Source organism: Protopterus annectens, chromosome 6.part0 (genome assembly GCF_019279795.1).
Source record: "Protopterus annectens isolate FY-2018-M chromosome 6.part0, PAN1.0, whole genome shotgun sequence".
Lineage (NCBI taxonomy): Eukaryota > Metazoa > Chordata > Ceratodontiformes > Protopteridae > Protopterus > Protopterus annectens.
In genome coordinates, this window is record NC_056737.1 from 4,884,660 (window position 1) to 4,909,264 (window position 24,605).

The window sequence follows — 24,605 nt, forward strand, 5'->3', positions numbered from 1 at the left end:
AACATAATTGAAATACAGACTGTGACTGAATGCTAGCAATTGTGTTCCTCTTTGACAGACAGACATGGATCCTTCATTAGGACGAGTAGCAAATCTCAGTACTTCTTCACACTGTAAGTTGTAATTCGTTGTACCTAGATGGATGGATATAAGGATACTGGCCTTGAAAAGTATAGGTTCCCGTCTGGTGCTTTGTAATTGCCGTACTGCCAGTGAATACTACAGAAGACAACAGGGCTGTATAAGGCCATGTGCCAGCTGTAGTCTGATTAGGAAATTGATACTTAATACTTTATTAATTGATACTTTATTTTTATACCATAAGAAGGGAGATGCAGCTACTATACTTCAGTCCTGAATGTACTGGAAATTTGAGTTACATGTCAAACATGTCCTTAAAAAGAAAAAAGCAACTCTCTTCCATAGGTCACACTTTTTACGTGTAGTAAGTGATAATAAAATTTAAGACATCTGGTAGCATTTTGTTTCATTTTAGGAATGTATCAAAACAGTGGCATTATTAAAAGGGAATCTGCTTGTTTATGGAATTTATCAAAGGATGAAGCCAGGCGTACTGAACTTTTTTTCCTCAGTCTCTCTCAGAAATATTATGGTTCACCGGGGGGACAGGACATCTAGAGTTGTCTGAAGTAATGTACACAGCACAGTGCAGTACTTTTCTTGCTTCGAGAAGGAATAGTAATTTAAAAACAGCCTTTCTGTAATTGCAGAGGGCAACAGCAGAAAGGGTACTTTTTTAAGTCACCAGGATGCTGCAGCATTTGGAGAGTTTGTTTATTTTGTAGGTTCATAGGTACTTACCAGGGTGTTAATCTATGAGGACCTTACGAAGCCTAGCCTTACATTCTCATAGTAGTTTTTAACTCTCATATGTTGCTTACAAATAACCCAGAGATTGACCAAACCTCTCAGGAAAGACTCCTGACTTGGGGCATTAACATTTTTGAACAGTAGCTTGGGAGACAAACAACATCAGGTTTGAATTTGCAAAATAAATGTCTAGCTATACTCTTTAGTGCATTTAAAACTTATTGATGTGCCATTGTACTTTTGTTCTATTAGAGGCAGAAAGCCAGGTTCTGGAAGGAAAAATGGTGGATCTGGAATGAAAAACAGAGATAAGAAGCAGTCGGGCACTGAATCAGAACAGGAGGTAGGTTTTGCCCTTTTTTATGGCTGAATCTGTTGTGTGATTTTCACTTTTATGTCTTACCTTTTTGCATTATCTAGGTGTATGCACTTCATCTCATGAGTGGCACTGGAATGGGAAATATATGATGTTAAGTTGTCAATCTCACCTTCATTCTTGCTGGATGGGTTCGGAGCCAATCCTCGGCTCCGACTCGGAACTTGCTAAGCTCGAGAGTCACTTTTACCAGCTCGAGGCAGCCCCATATCCCATGATGCAAGGCGGTAATTACCCAGATCTCGTTTGCCGCTTCGTTGATGAGGTCAGTCTTTTTACCAGCTCCTGGTAAGTGATATTTTTCTTGATATTTGTCAGGTTTTAGGTGTCTCAAACACTAATTTATAGTCTTTATTCCCTTCAGTGTACTTATTCACTTAGCTCCATACCCATTTCCCACTTAGTTCACTTAGTTTTAGCGTATTCGGGCCTTAGGCCTTTCCCACCCTCACAGTTCCTGTTAGGATTTCCCTCAGGTGTGTGTGTGTTGTGTCACTCTTATAGTAATAACTAATTATTATTATTAGTTATTTATAATTTTTATTTGTTAGTGTCTTGTTTGGACTGATTGGTGTGTGTGAGTGTTTTAGGACTGAGATATGTCCAAAGATACTAGGGTCTCAGGTTTCAAGAAGTGTGACTCGTGCTGTCAGAAGATGTCTCTGACAGACGGTCACACTTCTTGTATTTATTGCCTGGGACCCCTACACCTGCAGGACTCCTGTGCTATATGTCATTCTTTCAGCCAGAGAGTCCTGCAGGAACGTAGAAATAAGTTGATCCTCAGGGGTCTTCTTAAACCAGAGAGCTCCCCGGCTAAGGTCGGCTCCAGGAAGCCCTCCAAACCTTCCAAGACCCAGGCTTCGGTGTCCATGTCTGTGGTCTTGGTTCCGACTCCGCTGTAGTCGACATCGGCTCCGTCCGGAGCTGATCCTTCCTTGTTGGAAGTTTTCTGTACCGGCTGGCTCCGATACCCTGGCTTCGACACCCTTGCGTCGAAGCATGTCTCGGCTCCAGTTGGAGCCGAGATATCTTTGCCTCCTCTCGGAGCCAACAAGTTGTTGGCTCCGCCTGGAGCCGAACGTTCTTCGGCTCCAATGGCTCCATCCAAGAAGAGGTCTAGATCTCCTTCTTTGGAGTCTATACACTCTGCTCCAGCCTCTCCCTTGCTTTCGGAGCGGAGCCGATCATCAAGGTCGTCCAGGCTCTCAGACCACGACTTAGAGAGAGTGGTGAGTAGGCTATTAAAATCACAGGCACTAGCCCAGATGCTCCATAGCCCGTCTCATCAGACGTCAGCTATTCTATACACCCCCCTGAGATTCCTCCTTCGACTCTCTTACAGAGTTTGGAGCTGGAGATTATTAGTACCGTGACTGTTGCTGCTTCGGAGCCGATACCACACCTTTCGGCTCCATCGTCTTCGACTCCTATCTCCTCCTTGAGACCTTCCTTGGAGGGATCCGGGCGTCGGGCTTCCCTGGTCGGTTCCGAGGGGGCGAGTGGCATCGGACCCTTGTCCGACCCCATTCTCCCTCTCGGAGCTTCGGCTTTGGTGAGCTCGGCCCCGACATCTGCTTCGGAGCCTTCCCTTTCGGTGGGACCAGGGATCCCTGTTTCTTCGGAGTGGGCTCTCTCGGCCCTCCCTAGAAGGGGAGCCTTCGAGGTGATGAGGAGTGTGCTAGCCCCAGAGCTTAGCCAGCAGTCGGTTCCTTTAGCTCCTCCCTCTATGGTGCCTGTAGATGCCTCTTCCCGCTCTCTTGCTCCTGAACCCAGAGATCCATCGCCCCAGGTTTCCCCATTGGGAAGGACTTCCTCTTCCGAGGTTTCTCCTGATCCTTCAGGTGAACCCCCGCGTAAGAGGACCTGCAAGAGGAAGCATTTAGACTCCCCTGAGTCTACAACATCAGATACCGATTTAGATGAGTCGGAGGGGTCCCCAAGATGTCCCTCTGAGAATGTCTCCTTTTCAGACATCCTTGAACTCCTGAAACAGAGGGGGAACTGGCCCTCCATTAATCCCTCCGAGGATGAATCGGTATACCTGGAGGCTTTTGGATCTCGACCCTCCACCTCCTGGGTGTCTCCGCCTTTCGACCCCCTTATGGAAGTCATAGCTCGAAAGGAGTGGGCATCTCCTGATTCGGTGGAACCAGTCCCCAGGAGACCTTCAAAGTTTATCACGGCCCCCGCTGAAAAGCAGTTTCTTACTAAGGGTGTCCCGGTTGATGCCATGGTGGTGGCGGCCGCCACCAAGAAGGAACTTGCAGATCCTTACGTGCCAGTCCATCCTCCTAACAAGGCGTCTAGGACCATGGACAGGTATGGAAAGCGGATGTTCTCTTCAGCGACCTTTGCTATGCGTTCGCTGAATTATTTGTGTCACTTCACCAGACTTCAGAGAGACATCCTCAAAGAGCTAGGTGAAGTAGTACAGGATCCGTCAGCAGCAGGGGCTCAAGAAAAGATCGCCTCTCAGCTGGGAATCCTAAATTCCATAACCAACTCCTCCATGCGGCTTATTTCTTATGCAGCCGATGGGGCGAGTAGAGCTGCAGGCACAGGAGTGGTCTTCAGACGTCAGTCCTGGATGCGGCTCTGTAATTTTGCTGACCCCTTTAAGGTGTCCTTCACAAACTCTCCCTTTGATGGGACAACGTTGTTTGGCCCTCAGGTGAAGGACACTTTAACCAGGTGCGAGCAGGATGGCAAGACTCTTTCTGCCGTAGGAGTCCGTTTCTCCACTCCTTCTAGACCTTACCCCAAAGGTCAGAAGGGAGGGAAAATGTGGTCCCGGAAATCACAAGGAGTCACGCCTGACGCACGTGGTCAGTTTACCCCCAGAGGCAGAGAGGGTAATAATAGATGCCGCCCTAGGGGCAGAGGGGGTCCGCAGAACCAGGGCTTCAGAGAGCCTCTCTCTGACAAGCCCTTCCAGCATCCCTGAGGTGTTACCCGACTGCCCACCCTTGGAGGCAGTCGAGGGAAGATTGCCGCTGTACCCACAAGCCTGGCTTTCCCTCTCTCAAGACAAATGGGTACAGTCAATCATATCCGAGGGTTACAAGATTCCTTTCAAGGAAAGCCCCTTCCCTCAAAGAGGTTCCCTTCCAGACGTACCACCCGGTCTCAGGGAAATTGCAAAATTAGAGGTGTCAAAGCTTCTAAAGAAAAGGGCCATCCAGCCAGTACCAAAAGATCATTTAGAGTCCGGAATCTACTCAAGGTTCATTTTGGTCCCCAAAAAGACGGGAGACTGGAGACCAGTTTTAGACCTCAGCAGGCTCAACAAGTCTGTCAAAAAGACAAGATTTCGGATGGTCACACTTCAATCGATTTTGCCCTTTCTGGGCAAAGACAACTGGATGTGCTCCATAGACCTTCAGGATGCGTACTATCATATAAAGATTCACAGACGCTCCAGAAGTTTTCTCCGCTTTCGGCTGGGGACCAGTCATTTTCAATTCAGAGCCCTGCCCTTTGGCCTCACTACAGCCCCCAGAGTGTTCACCAAATGCATGGCAGTGGTCACGGCTCACCTGAGACGTCAAGGATTCCAGGTGTTTCCGTATCTCGACGACTGGCTCCTCTCAGCAACCACAAGGCATCAACTTCTCCAAGCCAGAGATTACACTCTACGTCTCTGCGGTCACTTAGGAATTTCAGTCAACTTCGAAAAGTCTTCCTTGTCGCCCTGCCAATCTATTACCTTTATAGGTGCAAATCTAGACACTACTCGGATGTCAGCAAACCTAACAAGTCAGAGAATCCTAGATATCCAAAACCACGTTCGGATCATCCTATCCAGCAAAAGGGCACAAGCCAGGTTGGTCCTGAAAGTGTTGGGCCTCATGGCAGCTGCCATAACACTTCTTCCTCTGGCCCGCTTTTACATGCGTCTCCTACAATGGATGTTGTTCACCCAATGGTCCTTCCAGCAGCTTCCCATGCGTCACAAGATTCTGGTGACACAAACCTGCAAGAACCATCTATCCTGGTGGATTTCCTCTCCTCTAGTTCATCAGGGCAGACCATTTGTTCCCCCGGCCCCGGTAGCCGCGGTCACTTCGGATGCCTCCCTGATCGGGTGGGGGGGGGGCATTATCAGGGCAGGATGGTTCATGGCACGTGGCAACCGTTTGAATACCACCTGCACATAAATGTCCTAGAGATGAGAGCAGTGCTTTTAACGTTGCAAGCCCTCAACGACTTTCTCCCTTTAGGGACTATTGCAGTTCACACGGACAACATGTCCGTCGTGTGGTACATCAACAAGCAGGGCGGAACCAAGTCCTATCCCTTGTGTCGAGAAGCTCTCAGACTTTGGCAATGGGCGATCTCCTCTCATCGGTTTCTGGTAGCAACGCATATCCCCGGGAAAACCAACATAATAGCGGACAGATTGAGCAGAGCTATTCTCATGCCTCACGAGTGGTCTCTCAAGCATTACATTGTGGAGGAGATTTTTCAGAAGTGGGGCCGCCCATGCTGCGATCTTTTTGCTACATCCCAAAACAGCAAATGCCCAGACTTCTTCTCTCTCTTCCCACTTCCGGGCCATCCCCCCAGAGACGCTCTTACCCAAGATTGGCCCAGGGGACTTCTTTATGCCTTTCCTCCCTTTCCTTTGCTACCACAAGTACTCCAGAAAGCTACCGTCTTGAGAGCCAAAATGATTCTCATTGCCCCTTACTGGCCTCTACAAATTTGGTTCCCGTTCCTTCATCACCATCTTTTGGTGCGGCCTTGGCATCTGGACCCAGTTCCAGATCTTCTGACCCACCAGTCGGGTCAACTGCACCTGTCCGTTCCTTCCCTCAACCTCACAGCTTGGTTGCTCCACTTCCTTCCTTAGCCAGGCTTCCTATGATCTCTAACCTCGTTAGAGATATCATAGTAGCTTCTCTTAAGTCCTCTACCAGGAGGATTTATTCTAGCAAGTGGAAACGCTTCTCTTTTGGGGCAAAATCTAAGAACATAGACCCCTTTACTGCCCCTATTCAGTCGGTCTTGGATTTCCTTGCGGAAATTTTTCACTCAGGTTCTTCGTCTTCCACAGTCACAGTTCAGTTGGCTGCAATCTCGAACTTCCATGTCGGCTTTGCAGACCACAACATTATGTCCCACAAACTTTGTAAAGCCTTTCTCAAAGGAGTGTTCCTTCTTAAACCCCCTGTTAGAGATCCTCCACCACAGTGGGACTTAAATTTAGTGCTGACATCCTTGATACTTCCCTTCGAACCGGCTGCTTCATGTTCATTAAAGTTTCTTTCTTGGAAGACACTTTTTCTAGTCGCTATTACCTCGGCTAGAAGAGTGTCTGAACTTCATGCCCTCTGTGTTCGTCCCCCTTATTTGGTCTTCCACAAAGACAGAGTATCCTTGAGAACCAACCCATCCTTTTTGCCCAAGATTGCTTCTAAGACAAATTTAAACCAATCCATTGATCTCCCTGTATTTTTTCCAAATTATTCTAACAGGGCAGAACAAAAATTGCATTACCTAGATGTTCATCGCCAACTTAGATATTACTTGGACAGAGCAAAGCAATTTAGGAAGTCCGATCAGCTCTTCCTGTCTTATGCTGAAAATAGAAAAGGTCTCCCTGTTTCTAAAGTGACCTTATCTAGATGGCTATCTTCCACCATTTCTGACATTTATCAGCTTAGGGGCAAACAGCTGAACTCAAAATCTAAAGCTCATTCCACATGAGGTCTAGCCACTTCTACAGCCTTTCAGGCTAGACTACCCTTAGATACTATTTGTGCAGCAGCCACTTGGGCCAATCAGGCAATCCCAAATAAAACCAAGACTCTTTCCACAAAGGGCAAACGTCCAGTCTGGTGGACCCCAGCCATTAACAAACTTTACAATAAGAGGAGAAAGCTATTACATGATAGAACAAAATCCATAAAAGGGAAGTCTCCCCTGATCATTATTAGTAAAAAAATACGAGCACTCATAACATCAACTAAGGCCAATTTTGAGAGAAAAATTGCCATGGATTCAAAGGACAATCATAAGGCCTTTTTCAGCTATGTTAGGAACCTGGGTGGAAACTCCCAGATATGCTCAGAATTAGTCCAAAATGATACAAAAATCACTGAACCCACAGACATTGCAAACATACTGGCAAACAGGTTCAGTGCAAACTTCACCCCCTCTCCCCGCCTAAAGGAGAGATAACTATCCCAGCCGAGTGTAGCCTCCCGGACATCTCAAATGCGCAGGTGAAAGCTGCTCTCTCTAAAGCTAAAAACACAGCATCAATGGGACCGGATGGTGTCCCCGGCTGTGTGCTACACGAGCTGAATGAGGAATTAAACCCGCACATAAGGCAGCTGTTTAATCTCAGCCTTACCACAGGATACGTGCCCAAGGAGTGGCGTACGGCAACTGTGGTCCCACTCCACAAAGGCGGCGCCTCTATGGACCCTGGTAATTACCGCCCCATAAGCTTAACAAGTCTAGTCTGCAAAGCTATGGAGAGGATCATAATGGAGCTCATAAACAAAGATATAGGGGACTTGCAGACATTGGACCCGACCCAGTTTGGCTTTGTCAAGGGGAAGATCATGCCTTTTGAACTTGGTCAACTTCTTCGAAACAGTCACCAAGGCCATTGATGAGGGAAAGGCAGTCCATACAGCCTACCTTGACCTTGCAAAGGCTTTCGACACAATACCCCACTCGGGTATTGTAGAAAAACTTACCAGCTTAAATGTAAACCCATATGTCACAAGATGGGTTGCAAACTGGCTTAAGGACAGAACCCACAGGGTTAGAGTTGCTGGCGCTGTGTCAGACTCCAAGCCGGTCACAAGTGGTGTCCCACAGGGCTCTGTCCTTGGCCCCCTATTGTTTGGCATCTACTTCTCAGAAGTACAGGCCAACATGGGAGGACTTTGGCTGACAAAGTTTGCAGACGACTGCAAACTGGGCCATAGTGGAAAGTGCATCGGACACGGATATCCTTCAGAAGGGACTCACGGAAACAGATAGCTGGTGCCAGAGCCATGGCCTGAAGTTAAACGCCAAAAATGTATAGTCATACCCTTCGGGAAAAACAAGGTAACCCCAAGCTACCATATAGGTGGCAATCCACTAAGCACAGAAGAGGTTATCAGGGACCTGGGGACCCAGGTTGACAGTGGCCTTTCTTTGACACTCACGTTGCTAAAGTGGTTAGAAAGACCTTCTACATTGCCCACCTGATCATGAAGGGATTCACATCCAGATCTAGTGAGGTCATTGTTCCCTGTACTCTTCACTTATCAGACCAATGATCGAGTACAATGCCCCATTCGGGATGTATCTCACCCGACATCTGCAGCAATTGGAGAGACCCCAAAAGTTCCTCACCAAAAGGATAAAGGACTCCAAAATCTGTCATATGCTGCCAGATTGAAGAAACTCCAGCTCTATTCAGTCGCATACCGTCTGCTCAGAGGTGACATGTGCCTGACATACAAGGCCATGTCCAACCCGGAATTAATGGACATGCTCCACCTCAGAAAATCCAAATCCACCAAAACCACTAGAGCAAGCGACTTAAACCTTAGCACGGATATAAATAGGACGTGCTGGAGGGATAGATTTATCACTCAGAGACTCCCTAGGCTGTGGAATAAAATCCCGGTCCATGTGAGGCAGAGCACCTCGCTGACTCTGTTCAAGAGAAATCTAGACCTGTGGATGGGAGATCGTAGGTTTACCCCGGGAATCATCTCTGTGTCACTGCTGGACAGAGGCACAACAAACTAATGGGCACAGTATTTTTTCATATAAGGGGTGGCGTAAGCCACAAACATTTGGGCTAGGCTTATAAATGCCTTAGGGCAGATAGCCTAGTATGAACCTATGAACCTCATACTTTCGTTTCTCATTACAAATTGGATTTGGCCTCCAGGGACAGGGCAAGCTTTGGTTCCACTTTTCTCAAGAGTCTGTTCCATTGAGCCACCCAGGATAGAGGTGCTAGGGACGCGGTCCCATCCAGCAAGAATGAAGGCGAGATTGATAACTTAACATTTAGAAGTTATGTACCTACCATAACGTTCCATGTTAGTTGTCTTCTCTCGCCGTCTTTCTTGCGTCCCTCCCTCCTGTCCCCCTAGCCTGGACAGACCTTGATCTCCCCTTTTCTTTGGAAGATTCTTCTTCCTTGGACACCAGATAGTTCTTGTCCTTGATTACCTGGTTTCTATTATAGCCTTTTTAGGTTATTGTTTCTCTTTCCTTAGTGGAAAGTTTTTATAGGCAGTTTTCCTGTAGATACCAAACGAGATCTGGGTAATTACCGCCTTGCATCATGGGATATGGGGCTGCCTCGAGCTGGTAAAAGTGACTCTCGAGCTTAGCAAGTGCCGAGTCGGAGCCGAGGATCGGCTCCGAACCCATCCAGCAAGAAAGAAGGCGAGAAAAGACAACGAACATGGAACGTTATGGTAGGTACATAACTTCTAATTCTTGTAACTAGGAAATGGAATTTTCACTGTTGAATTTGTGTTAAGACCTGTGCTGACTGAGATAACATTGTACATTTTTAATCTTCCTCTTCCATCTGTGCAAGTTAAAAAAAAAAAAAAAAAAAAACACTGAGTGACAGATCAGCCCTGCTGTACTATATGTACCATATGTTTTAAGCATTCGACATATTTAACTGTATTAGTAATTCTGTATGTGTGTTATCTGATCATGTTGCATTCTGAAAGTAAAGCTGATGGAACTGGCAATAGTGCGTCTTTTCAAATTTTCAAATACTAAATGTTACATGGCACCTAAAATGACAGTAGCTAAAGTAGAATTGAATCAGAACAAGTAATTTCACATTGTGTTACAGAATAATGCAGCTTCAGCTTCAAGAATTATACACATAGGGTTGTTTGTTGAAGAATTTGACATTGCATATCCAGAAAATTGTGCTCATTTCCGAAGAGCTAACAGAATATGAAGCCTTGCAGGGGAGGAAGCCCTGAAACAAGTGTGAGAATATTACACTGATGAGGCAAATGTATGAGTTTCTGTAATACTGAGGGGGGGGGGGGGGGGTTTACAAGATTCATTTGTAAGGGAAAAATGTGTGATATGAGGGATGACCATACAAGTGCAAAATTGCTACATGAAACCTGTTTAACTTGAACTCATCACTGACTATACTGATTGTAGTAGTGCTAATCATGCCTCTGAAGCACTAGTTGTGTGGACTGGCTTGTCCTTTACAGGCTGGTAAAACTTGAAAGACAGACCACACACAGTGCTTTTATTCAGATGCAACTTAACCATACTAGTGAGGTTTTAGTATTCATTGCCCAAGTTAAGCGCATTAAATGTGGGACAAAGAAATACCTTTGCTGAACAAGAAATGCAGAAGGCTGCTTTTCTTCAGTTGAAAATATTTAATTACATTTCATTTTCTTTAGTCTCCACTCTAGGCAGTTAGTTGATAATATTGCACCTTATTAAATGACTGCCAGTAGGCATTAATGAATTAATGCAACTGATGTCTGTAGGTTCATAGGTTAGTACTAGGCGATTTGCCTTTGTGGGCCATTTTAAGCCTAGCCAAGTACCCCATGTGAGAATCAAACCCTGCACCTTGTGTGCAAGGTAAACACGTTAACCATTCTGCCATCTTCCCACTCTGTTCAGATTGTTTAAAACTGTATGAGACATAAAAGTGAAAAAAAAATGAATAAAGGTAAAATAAAATGAACAGCAAGAGTCATGGGAAGCATATGAAAAACCCAGGAAATATCTCAGTAAAAATGTGTGCTTGTGGTATGATTAATACGTATGAGAAAATTGAATGTACAGTGAGTAAGAATAAGGAGATATAGGCAAGAATGATAATTTTGTTTGTATACAATGAAAATCATGAGCTTGCAATTGAAACAAATGTATCTGGTGCAATAATGTCAGAGTAGTTTATTGCGAGTACTAAGTGTTGAAATAGTGTATATGATTGACAGTATGCATAGACTTGTACAGAAAAGTTGAAGTAAGATGATTTGGGAATCTGGACAGAGAATACCAAAATTCATAAATCACCTGCTGTTAAAATAGACACGTGTGGAGTGTAATGCAGTATTTTCTCATTCAGTGCAACATATAAAGCTGCTGGGTTAGATTGCTTATTTTTTGATATGAAGTATAGCATTTGGCTTCAGGTAGTGTAATGGGTCATTTAACTTTATCAGATAATGTTGTGGTGAAAAGGGTTTGTCGTGTGCATACACAAAAGTGAAGTGTGTGGTTGGAATATGTCCACGCTTAATGTTACTACATGCAGTGCTACCTACACACTTTTTAGTGAATTAGGCGATATTTTAAGGCTAATTCTACCTTAAATTGAATTGTGCAGTATCAACACAGCGTGATTGAAAGCGTAAGAGCTGGGTACCTGTAAAATACACTCTGCACTAGCTATACTGGTCCCTTTAATGTAATAAATGCTGAATGGAATCAGCTTTCCAGTAATATGGCTCCAGACACATGAAATCTGCTGTATTGATCACTAAAAAAAAATTAGCAACAAGCTAATAGTCACCTATGTGATACATGCCTTTGCTAACTAAAGTGCTTTAGCTACTCTAATGAATATTAAAACCACATATGGCACTACCTAGACTGCCTTAGTTCAGTATAACTGATGTATGGTCGATGTATAGTGCTAACCCCTTGTATAAAGTGTTTTCATCTTGCTGTGCTCGAAGAACTATATAGCTGCGTTTTCCTTGTTAAAGTAAATCAATAAGAATATAATACAATATGTACATTGGTATAGCTGTAAATACATGTATGTGAACCTAATGGGTGTGGTTAAACTGGTGAACTGCATCTGCCTAGGATCCTTAACTTTAGTAGATATTAAGTATATTTAGAAAAGTAACTGACTTTGTACCTGGCACTTTTGGGTTTATGTATTCTAATATTTATCTAAAGCTGCTGTTCTAGGAGTAAATGTGGTCAAATCCTTTCTGTTTTTCTTTACCAGTCTTTTTCTGTTCCCCTCTATGTAACCAGCTCTCCAACCTGTCTGTCCTGTGTAAGGAATTTGGGAACTTGCCCCATCTGAAGACCAATAATTCTACTTTACCTAATGCTAAGAATAGTGCTAAACCTCTCCCTGAGCTTCTTTCCCTCAAGGAAACACGAAAGTATGTTTACCAGAATACTGTGTGTACTTAGACATGCCTAAACATATATCTGGAAGTAAGTTGTAGGTTAGCGTACACTCCCTAGGCAGGACAGCCAGCAGCCAAAAGCCATCTCTTCTCCTACCTACCATACCCTTCCCTCTCACTATCTCTGTATATTTTTCTCCAATTTTTTCCCTCCTGTTACTTCTTGCTCTGTTAGCCCCTATGAGTAGCCAGGATTGCAATATATCCTATTGACCAGTAGGTGGTACCCTCTACCCTGACTAGTCTCCGTGAACACATATCTTACTACCATAACTTATAACTCCCAGGCATTCCAGCTTTCCCTACACTTATCTCACCTGCTGTCCCACTCTGTTCCTTTTACTTTACTCTGCTTGTTTTGCTACCAACCTGCCCGACGATCTCTCCCAAACTTACCTTAGCAGTCATCACTCTACTGATTGTTCTCCTAGGGTTTAATCCCTCACTTGCTCTACCCGCTCCGCTCGCCCTGTGGGCTCACTCTGCTCCCCTACCCTGCCCCCAAATCTCACTCTTCCCCAGTACCTCTACATTTATCCTCCCTAGACCACACCCTCACTAACACACTCCCTTACATAACCCACCTCCTTAAAGTGATATAACCCATTACTATTTCTGTTAAACACAAACCTAAACAGGTACCTTCCCTCTTCACTAAGCTATAACTACTACCTCATTATGCTACCTTCATCAAGCTCACCATTCCCAAAGGTGCTTCTCTTAATACTACTCTTACCTTTCCTTTCTATACCTTACTTACTTTCATTCTATGAATATCTTTACTGCCTAGGATTTTATAACTCCATAAGGCAAACCTCTATACCAACACTTGAAGTCCTTCTCAGCCATACATTTACACCCAGCATAGCTACCTACCTACCATCTAAGTATCACAGATTGACCCACATTAAATTCTGCAGTCCAAGAACTCGGAAATTCCAGGAGTACACAAGTAGGTTCTTAAAACTTTCGATAAAAGTACAATTTCACCCTTAATAGATGGCGATATCCACCCAAACCCTGGACCAACCTCTACCACTACTTCACTGCCCCACACCCCAATTCCTGTTAATTCACAATTGCTAAACAGACCCTCTAACTCACTCTTGATAGCTCATCTTAACATACGAAGCATAAACAACAAAGTTGCCCACCTACTTGCACTCCTGGATGTAAATTCATTTGACATCCTGTGTCTTACTGAAACATGACTCAAGAACTCAACACAAGGTAATGAGATTATTCTACCTGGCTGTAATATCCTGAGGCTAGACCGTAAAGCTAAGAAAGGTGGGGGAGTAGCTATTCTATACAAAAGTGAATCACAGGTGACACCTATAGATTCTCAACCTCCACCTATAAATAAGGCTGAAATCCTTACTTCCAAATTACAACTTAATAAACATAAATCCATCTACATCATCTGTGTTTATCTTCCACCAGGTAATAACTCCAGTACCCTAGAGGATATCCTCAATTAGCTATCTAATACTTACCCACAGGAAACCATAGTGCTTGGTGACTTCAATATTAATTGGAAGAGCCGTTCCTCAGAACAACCACCTACTCATATTAACCTATATGGTTTTACCCGAACCGTTACATCCCTTACTAGGCCCAGTAAACTTAATGGTAAGGAAAGCACCTTAGACTGGATTCTTATAAACCGTCACCACCAAACTTACAAAGTAGGAACTCTCCCCGAAGATGTAAGTGACCATTCACTAACCTTTATAATCAGATATAAAAGTGATATTCCAAACACAACAAGCTACAGGACAGTAAGGACCAAAAAGAATTTTAACACTGATAGCTTTCAAAATGAACTCTTGGCATGTGATTGGTCACCCCTAAAAAACCTACCTCTAGATGAAAACAGTACAATACTTCAATTCAAAATTCTTAACTATTTTAGACTACCACGCCCCAACACATTCAATTAGAGTAAAGACTAAACCAGCCCCATGGCTCTCAAAAACTACCAAACAATAAATCCTCCTTAGAAACAAGTTATGGGCAAATTGGCGTTCAACTAAAAATCCTGTTGATCAATTAAAGTTTAGACAGCTTAGAAATGAAACAAAAAAAAGCCATATTGTTAGACAAAAAGAATTTTTACTTTGAGCTCCAACAGACAAACCAAAATAAGCCGCAAACATTTTGGTTTGGCATTAATAAACTCTTACACCCCGGGCATTCAGTCACACCTATCGCTTTAGGCTCAGATCACAATAACCCTACTCAGATAGCCAATACCTTTAACACTTTCTTCACAGAGACTATTCAGTCTCTTGCTAATCAGCTGTCCCGTGATACATCATCATCAAGCACCTCCATCACCAATGCACCCCCTTCATTTCACTTTCAACCTGTTCCTACATCCCTTTTCTGTACACTCTTACATAAGCTTAAACCTACCACCCTCTCTGCAGATCTGTTACCTGCAGAATACCTTGCAAAAAGCTGCAAAAGCCATAGCCTTCTCCGTATCCATCCTGATAAACAGAACTATTACAGAAGGAATTATCCCATCAGTCTGGAAAATCTCTCACATTATCCCCTTGCATAAGGGAGGCAACTCGAATGAATTATCAAATTGTAGCCCTATAGCCATTTTATCTCCACTGGCTAAGATCATGGAGAAATGCATTCATAAACAGCTGTTAAACCACCTAATAGAAAACAATTTACTAGCCAACTGCCAACATGGTTTTAGACCATTTCATAGCACCACCTCTGCTCTTTTATCATTCACAGATTATATTAATAAGAATCGTAACAAAGATACGTTATCCTCAGCCCTCTTCATTGATCTTTCAAAAGCCTTAGATATGGTTAACCACCACCTACTCATTAATATACTCAAAACCCTGTCTCTAGACACACTAGCTAATCAATGGTTCCAATCATACTTAGATGCAGGCTGTCCTATGGGAAAGCAACCTATCCTCCCACCTCCCAATTGCCCTTGGGGTCCCTCAAGGCTCCGTATTAGGTCCTCTCCTATTCTCTACTTTTATAAACGATCTAGTTGTATCCAGTATGCAGACGATTCCATGCTAATATGCTCTGCCACCTCACTGTCTGTCTTACAGTCCATAACCCAAAATGTGTTTAACATAGTTGGAAAATGGCTTCTACATCGATGCCTCATTCTGAATCCCCAAAAAACAAAACTGCTACTATTCACTCCCACACGTCAGGCCTCCCACTTACTTTTACTGTCACATCAAGCAATGGCATTATTATATATCCTGATTTTACTACTAAACTTATTGGGGTTCTTATTGACAACAACCTCACCTTTGATTCTCATATTAATAGTACTATAAAAACAGTCAACAAGAAACTAGGAACCCTGTATAGGATTAAATCCTTTTTGTCACCACTAGCCAGGACCACCATTGCCCATACCCACTTAATCTCTACCCTCCTCTATGCCTCACCTATATATACAAAACTATGTAAAAACAACATCAACAAACTTGCGATATCCTGTAATAACATTGCTAGATTTGCAACTGGATCTGCCTATAGAGCCCAACATTGTGATAGTCTTAAACAGCTAGGATGGCTAGAACTGCCAAATAAAATACTATTTAATCAATTAACAGTTGCCCACAAGATCCTGTACCAACCTACTAACACACCTATACTTACTAACTTAATCACCCCCTATAACAACCTTAAGACCCTACGCTCAACAGATAAACCACTTGTACAAATAGGCAAAGCTAACAACTTTGCAGGTGACTCCTTGTTTGCCAACACAGTTGGAAAAATATGGAACTCCCTCCCAAAAGACCTGTCCACCATTACTTCTATAGCATTATTTAAAACCAAATTGAAGCCATACCTTAAATCACAATAGTTATGCCCTTGTTCTAACCCAGACTAACTACCCCTAATTTCTCAAGGCATTATTGCCATTACTGTACAAACTAGTTACTTGTCTGTTAACTTCTAAGAGAGTGTATAACCTAGTTACTTTTTAAAGTCAAATAAAACAGTACTATTCTTTTATACTATATTGTTAGCAAAATATTTGCATGGCTAACTATAGCTGAAATGTATCATGATTCTGTTTACAGAAATGTAACAGAATGCAATGTATAGGATGATTATCTGCACATTCAACTGTATTTCTAAATGTCTCATATTATATATGATAGTGTGTTTATTTTGTTTGTTGGAGCTTTTCTCCCCGGGCCTCCACTGAAAATAGACATATATCCAGCTAGCCCGGTCAACAAATGTAAAATAAAATAAATAAATATGAAGATTTACTGATTTTGGCCTGTTTGCCAGCAGTGTATCATATTTGGATAGATTTTCTGTTTTGCCAGTGTTCATGCTCAAAGGGAAGATACCAGTAGCCCTGAAAAGTATAAACTGAAAAGAAGTTGAGATAAATGTAGAACTAGTTATAGTTAAAAACAGGTGGAGCTTACTGGCTGGGTAGATCTTATTGCTGCTGTTGTGACGTTTGTATATAGGAGTAGACCTAAAACATTTTAGTAAAGTTTGTCAGTGAACATATCTGCTTCATATAGTTTTAGAAGCAGTTTAAGCTATACTACATTAAAATTATTTTTTTTATACTCTGTGCTAACCAGGGATTTCAGCAAATTAATCTTGATGAAGGTTTCTAGGTTTTGTGCATTTAATTGGCTTAGAGTACTAAGGAGCTGTTAACAAGCTTTTTCCTGTGGTCCACTGGAGCAAGGTTTGATTCCCTTGGCCTTCATTGCCTAACTGTGTGACTGAGCGAGTCACTTAACCAGACACTACTTTTTAGATGAGTCTGAAAATGGTTAATGGAGAACAGTTCTGTACCCAGAAAACAAATGCAAAAAATACATTTTCAGATTCATTGTTAGTTCACACACAACATGCTGACGTCATACTGGATGGTTTATATTCTTCAAACATTGCATCTTCCAAAATTTACAGGTGATATTGAATTTTAGATAATTTTTTTGAATGGGATAAACCTTCCTTCACCTACACGTTCTCATAGTTTAACTGGAACATCCTCTGTGTTTAAGTGTAACTTATTATAATGCAGTGTAAGCAAATGGAGCTTTTCTCCCTATGCCTCCTCTGAAAATGAGCATTACCCAGTTGAACTTTCCTGGTAAACAAAAACAAATAAGTAAATAAATGTGTTGCGTATGTTTATGTATGTATGTGCAATAATGCATGTGTGATGTACATGCACACACATGCATTTGTAAATATATGCCTGTGTATAGCTAGTATAGCTATATATATCTGTGTGTGTGTGTGTGTGAGCTTCTGAAAGGGGGAAAAAAACAACACAAAACAATGTTTCTGCAGGGGGGCAAACCCCCCTGCACCACCCCACATCCCCCGCTATTTATTTATATCAACTCCAAGATCGCACTACAGCACAGAAAGGGAAATCTCTTGTTCTGCATGGTATGCCGATCCCCATTCCAGACGGTCAAGCTTCTGAAATTTCGAGCATATGGTCTCGACCATATGCATTTTGAGATTTCAGCCGTTTGACCTTCTGAAGGGGAACTATATATATATATATATATATATATATATATATATATATAGATAGATAGATAGATATATATATATAGATAGATAGATATATATATATATATATATATATATATATATATAGATATATATATATATATATATATATATATATATATATATGTATATATATATATAGATATATGTATATATATATAGATATATATATATATATATAGATGTATATATATATATATATATATATATATATATATATATATATGTATATATATATATATATATATATATATATATATAGATAGATATATAGATATACATATATATATATATATATATATATATATATATATATATATATATATATATATATATATATAGATAGATAGATATATTTAGGTCTACTTCAGAAGAAAGAAAACCCACTTACCTGAATTTCTAAACAAAGACGACTTTGCCAAAACCACAGTTTAGCAAAACTCGGAACACCAATAATGAACTCAGGGAAACTTAACCACTTGTCCAGCCATGCAACAAAATACACAAATTACACCCACCCATGGTGGAGGGCTTCACCCCCTACATCCCCCCCAACTAAATATACCAACTACAGTGGGTAAAGGGGAAAAGTTCTCCATGGTGGCCAAGTGGTTCCTATACCAGAGTAACTTTCCGGTGGAACTTATTATACAGGCTTAGAATGTAAAATTTTTTCCAGGAACCGTGTTTCCTAAGAGGTGGGATTGGGGAAATATGTCTACTGACATTGAGTTTTGTCAAAAGTTTGGAGTCCCATTAGTTTATCTGTAGGAAGATTCTGATTTGTTTGCTTTAAATGTAATAGCTTGTCAGCACTTAGTGCTTCCAGAGAGCTTTTGCAGTCATAATCAAAGAAGTTGCTTGAAGGCATTGTTAATATAATTGATTATATACTTGTTAAAGAAAACTGACAGTACTGATTTTGTTGCTGAATAAACTGAAACACTTTATTATCAAACTGAAGATTAGGACCAGAAAGCAAATAGTCAGAATGCTAATAAAGGTACAGGAAACAAAAATCAACAAGCACTTATAAGATTTTTTGGTGTTATGCAATGTTATTCAGTGTGTATTATGAATATGTCAGATGTGCATCTTTATAGAAGTATGTGGAGTAAGACTGAAGTGAAGATAGGGGAAATAATTTTTGAGTTGCTTGTTTAGTAACAAAAACAGCCATACTGAAATAATTTGAAGTTCCTATACCAGTCACATTACAGGTAGATGTAAGCCAGAACAGAACTGGCGAATTCATCTTGCAAGAAGATGTAAAGCTTGCATGTATGTCAGTAGGCTTTACTGATTATCAGAAAACAATGTGGTTAGCTAGAAAGAGATGTTAGCTGTAGTGGTTAGTAGGAAAAACTTCTGTGAGTGTAATTATGGGAAACCAGTGCTAATGGAATGTGATTGGAAACAAGTGGATAGTGTGTTGAAGTGGTTACAGACACCATCATCCAGGTTTTAAAGAATGTTTTGCATTTACAGCAGTATGATCAGAGAATGAGCTGCAAAATCTAGAAAGTAAATGCATATAGCAAATTGCGGTGTCTTTCAGTGGAAAGATCTTTTGGAGATGAAAGTTAACTGGATTTTCATTGTTACCATTGATGGAAAATAAGTTTAAAGAGTTTTAGAAATGTACTGAGAAAGATGCAGAAATGCAAATGCTTAAATATGCAATGAGGGGCTGCTCAGACTAGAATGTTGCCATGAGAAAAGAAGTACAACCCTAGTTTTCCTTTAAAGAAAAGATTAGTTTCATTCAGTGATTACCATTTAAAGCAATTAAACTAATATTGCTAGATCATTTAAGGAAAGAGATGTCAGCGGTTTTCATTTGAGCATTGTGAAGTGTAAAAGAGCTTATGATGTGTTGGCCAGGATTGTCTATATACATACAGAGCAAAAAAGTTTAGGATTGTGCTGTGTGTAATGCTTATTATGCTAGTAGTCCAAAAAAGAAAATTCCAGGAAGACCAAGAAGTTAAAATTAGAAAAGAGATTGGAACAGATTTGTTTCACTGTAACAGATTTGTTTCACTGTCGAGACAATGCACATCTAATCAGTGTTGACTATTTGTCAAAATTTGCAGAAGTTGCAAAGTAAACAGATAAATGAATAGGGGAGATGTGATCAGTGCATCAAAGGCTGTCTTTTCAATATATGGTTTTCCAGACATGTTTTTGCCAGGTGTTAGTCTGTACTTATGCCAGTGCTGTATATAGCACAAGAGATTTTTCGAGCTTTGGGATTTTCAGAATGTTAAAGCTAGTTCCTTGTCTGCACCCTAATGGTAATGACTAGAGGGCAGTAAAAGTATAAAGCCTTCAAACTTTTCATTTCTCTCTTTCAATAATGCAGTGCACATTGTCCACTTAATGCTAAATCTGACTCTTCGTAATCTGCCCATCATGAGATTGTTTCTTAAACCAGGTACATTCTGTGATGTTGCTCACCAAATTAAGTGTTTGGCTTAGTTCTTTAAAATGTCATTAAATTCTGTAGTACCTTCAGCTCTTTGAGGGACAAATAGAAACTTTTTTTTAACTAATGGTGATTCTGAAGTTTGTCATCTGTTCAATATGTTCACATTGTGCCTCTTACAAAATGTGTTATAAACTTTCAGGTTACTGTACTCTCACCCACACCCGAAGTCCTTTTCTAAAGGGTTCATTCAGTTAAGAGTACCCAGAAGGAACCTGGTTCCTACCAGTGATCTGAACTATGTGCCAGAAAAACTCACCTTGCCTCCGTTTGAGCCAGCAGCGTCTGTCCTTCAAAACTTGCTCTCTTAGAAGACCCCCTTACTAATAGCTATCACTTCAGCAAGGAGGGTCTCAGAACTGTAAGCCCTCATGTGCAAAGAACCTTTCACTGTCTTTCACAGGAATAGGACAACCCTTAGAAGTAATCCATACCTAAAGTGATAGCAGAATTTTCTCTAAACCAGACTATTCACCAGACTATTCTAGTGTTATTTTTTTATATAAAAAGTATAGTACAGCTGCAGATAAAAAGGCATCACGAATGGAAAAAGAGGGCATTTCCCTCAGATGACATGATTATGATGATGTCAGAAAATGGGTGAATAGTGGACAAAAATGGGTGGGGTTATATGAGGTGTAAGGGGGTGTGGCCAAAGTCTGTTTTTTGCTACAATGAAAGGTGGTAACCCTAAAGACAAGGGCCCTTCACTTCCTTAGGGTTTATCTTTCTTTGGTGTTCCCAGAAGTGGTTGGTTTAATTTAGATAAATTAATTGGATGTTTGTCCACCTGACTGGATGTGGGAGGAGCTTGCAGTTGCCAGTATTTCAGTTTTTTGTAATTAGCACTGATGTTTCCCTTTCATTAGGCAGGCCCATCCTTTGGCTTTTACTGTGGTCTTATTCCACTCATTATTAGGAGTAGCTGACGTAAGTGCTTGATTTAGTCTGTGTGCTTCCTTTCTCCCATAATTTTTATCTCCTCTGTGACTCTGGGGTTTGGGCATCTTCTAAATAGACTGTTCTGCAGGATTGTTGGACCTGTATTTGTGTATTCCTCCCTCCTCTCCCACTTTGGCCTACTGCTTTTGATTCTTTACGACTGTAGGACTTTTCGAGGTGAATTCCTTTTGTACATCAGTTGATACAGTACGATTATGTCTGTCAGTCAGCTGATGTGTGCCTGTGTTTAACACTGCATTCTCTCTCTCTTCCCTTTTGTTATTACACAATTTTCATCATCTTAGCTATGATATACTGGATGTAAATTTTGATGAATGGTGGTACTCCGCCTTATGAAACGTGTATTCATCCTCTAGGGCATTATGGTAAATTAGCCTTTTGCCAGGAAATATACTAATGAGTGGGATAACAAAGTGTGGTTGCTGAGTTGTAATACAACGTCTGTATTTTGCAAAAGTTCTGTGTGGCTTTATTTACTGGTCGCTCTTCTTTTAAGCCCTTATGACTTTGGGATTTGAATCGGGGCATCCTCATTGCTATGTTATCTTGCATTCATTATTTGCGCACACGAGCAACTTGTCCTTGCTCATCACTAACAGTGGGAAATATTTTGTTAGTATATAGGATGCCATTAGAGGAGCTTGAATACCCAGGCATGTACTGTGAAGACAGGGGCAGTTCATTGTTCCAGAGCACCTCACACATCTGGATTATTTGTCAAATATGTAGCTCCACATCTCCATTTTGTTGATTTCACTCAAGTATCTCATGGTCTTTATTAAACAATTTTTAAGCACTAATAAATTAATTGAAAACTGTAATGTTTTTTCCAGTTTTTTAGCAGAATTTTTCCTGTATTGTCACGTTTACCATTAAAATGTTCCACAACATAGACATAATGAAAATGTTATGACTGTGCATGTACTTATCAAATGTTTTAACGCTTAATGTGATTTCTGAGAATGAGTACTGTAGGTAAAAATTGAGGGTACTTTGCAAAACAGAGTTTAATGCATTTAAAAATACTAAGGATTTATTCTAAGCTTTATGCAGGACGTGTTGTGTTGCAACAAATAATGAAAAACTGAGTGGGTAGTATTTGCTGTTATGTTTGGTAAGTACTTGTATATTTAGAGATGTCTAGTATTTAATTAGCTCTCATCTATTTTAATAGGAAAACTCCGAAGACAGTGAAACAGATGATGACGAGTCATCTCACTCATTCACAAACCAATCTATAACAAAATCTCAGGGGTAACATTTTTTTGCTGTTGTCTATTTTTTTTTCTTTTCACTGCATGCTGATATTGTATTTACCAGAAGGTTTTTTTTTAAAATGCAAGTCTGAGTTCATACTGCTTTGCATGTAAAATGGAGGAGGAAGTTGTTCTAAAGATGTTAATGTTACTGCATGGTTGAATAAATGTGGTGTACAGCACTAACTTGGTTGATATGCAGCCACTTTCATATTCAGTGGTCAGTCAAGCCATTCGAGTTCCTCTAGCTCATCCCAGTTGTTTAAAACAATGTATTGTATCTGTTGCTACTTAAAGTTAATGTTCACATTAAAAATAGGCTGCAGTACAGCTGATATCCTGTATTCCGATTGTTTGAATTGCAGTCTTCTTGAGGTTAGTACCCATGCAGTATGTGAGAAACTCACTTAGAGAGGCCTTTTTTGAAATTTGTTTTTTCATGAACAAAATTGGTCTTTCCTTTTAAAGGTGGTTGTATTTTAGTACGTTTCCTCGCAGTCTAGCCATGAGATCAGACTTGATTTTTTTAACTATTGATTTGTAAACTTCCATGTTTAACAGTGAAATGAAGAGGGCACCTTCCGCTTCAGCAGATATTGGCTGATAGTTTTACACATTCCTTTGATTTGTTGCTTGCTATAGCAGCTGAAGCAGGTTTTAAGGGCATGCCTTGACTGTTCTTTATGCAGTTTTCTTTATAATATTGAATCTGCATTCAGTATTCTCATTTCTCTCGGTATGTGGCTCATCTGTTGAGAAAGTACTTGGGATCGTGGAAAAGAAAAGAATGGCTGGCACTTGAATAAGACAGACTCTGAAAGCATAAAATATTTTCTTTAAAAAAATCTAGTTTTCAGAACAGATGGAATCAGATTTTCAAGTAAATGAAACCGTTGAAGCTCCTATAAATCTACGTCTGTCGCATAGTGAGATGGAGGCTTGACTTAGACACAGACCAACTGAGAGCATTAGCTGCTTGGGAACTGGGGGAGATGAACAGTGGAAATGAGAAGAAGTGGCTTTTTGTTGGCTCACCCACACAGGGGGAGGGTGGGATTTCTACCTACTGACATATTCCTGTTGATGAAGGCAGTGCCGTAATACTACTGCATGTTGCATTTAGTAATTCTGCATAGAAGAGGAAATTGACTGACACTATGTGTGGTGTTGCACACTGACACTATGTGTGGTGTTGCACATGATGTTAGCTTGACCCCATTAGGGCGTGTGTGTATGTATATATATATATATATATATATATATATATATATATATATATATATATATATATATATATATATATATATATATATATATATATATGTGTGTGTGTATATATATATATATATGTGTGTGTATATATATATATATATATATATATATATTGAATAATTGACATATCAGATAATCAGTGCTAGGATAATCGACTCTCTGCTGTACAAACACACGTATGTGTGTTTGTGTATGTATGTGTATATGTATATATATATATATATATATATATATATATATATCAATTGCTTTAAGACTGCTTATGTGATGCTTCTGCTTGCTGTACTGCAATACATATCCTGGTCTCCCCACCACAAATGGAACAGTTCCTGCACTCAGGGTGGGGAAATATCATGGACACTAATGTGACAATGAGCAACTAGAGTGTTTCTAGAGCAGCTGATAGTCAGTTGGAGGTTTGTGAAGTGGCAGTCATTTTTTTTCCCAGAACTGGCAGAATCTGATTTACAAGTAAAGAAGGCCGTTACAGACGTTTCAAGAAAAGTCACAGGGTTTTTTGTTTTAATAAAACTTCCTTGTAAGATGCATCCTAGCTTTCATTGTAAATCCAGTTGTTAACAATTATTTTAAAATGTTCACATCACAGAGCTCTAGCCACAGCTGATGACCTGGGTATAAGTTGGAAGTTTTTTTTTTTTCTT

The 24,605-nt window shown here is 40.9% G+C and overlaps 1 protein-coding gene across 2 annotated transcripts in view; it reads left to right on the forward strand.

The window, feature by feature from the left end:
* DRAP1 (DR1 associated protein 1) overlaps positions 1-24,605 on the forward strand; it is an 868,088-nt gene that overhangs the window by 623,444 nt on the left and 220,039 nt on the right. For both annotated transcript variants that reach the window (XM_044073779.1, XM_044073778.1), the window contains exons 5-6: positions 1,084-1,174; positions 22,590-22,669. In XM_044073779.1, the coding sequence (XP_043929714.1) occupies positions 1,084-1,174; positions 22,590-22,669 (171 nt within the window). The remainder of the gene's footprint in view (positions 1-1,083; positions 1,175-22,589; positions 22,670-24,605) is intronic.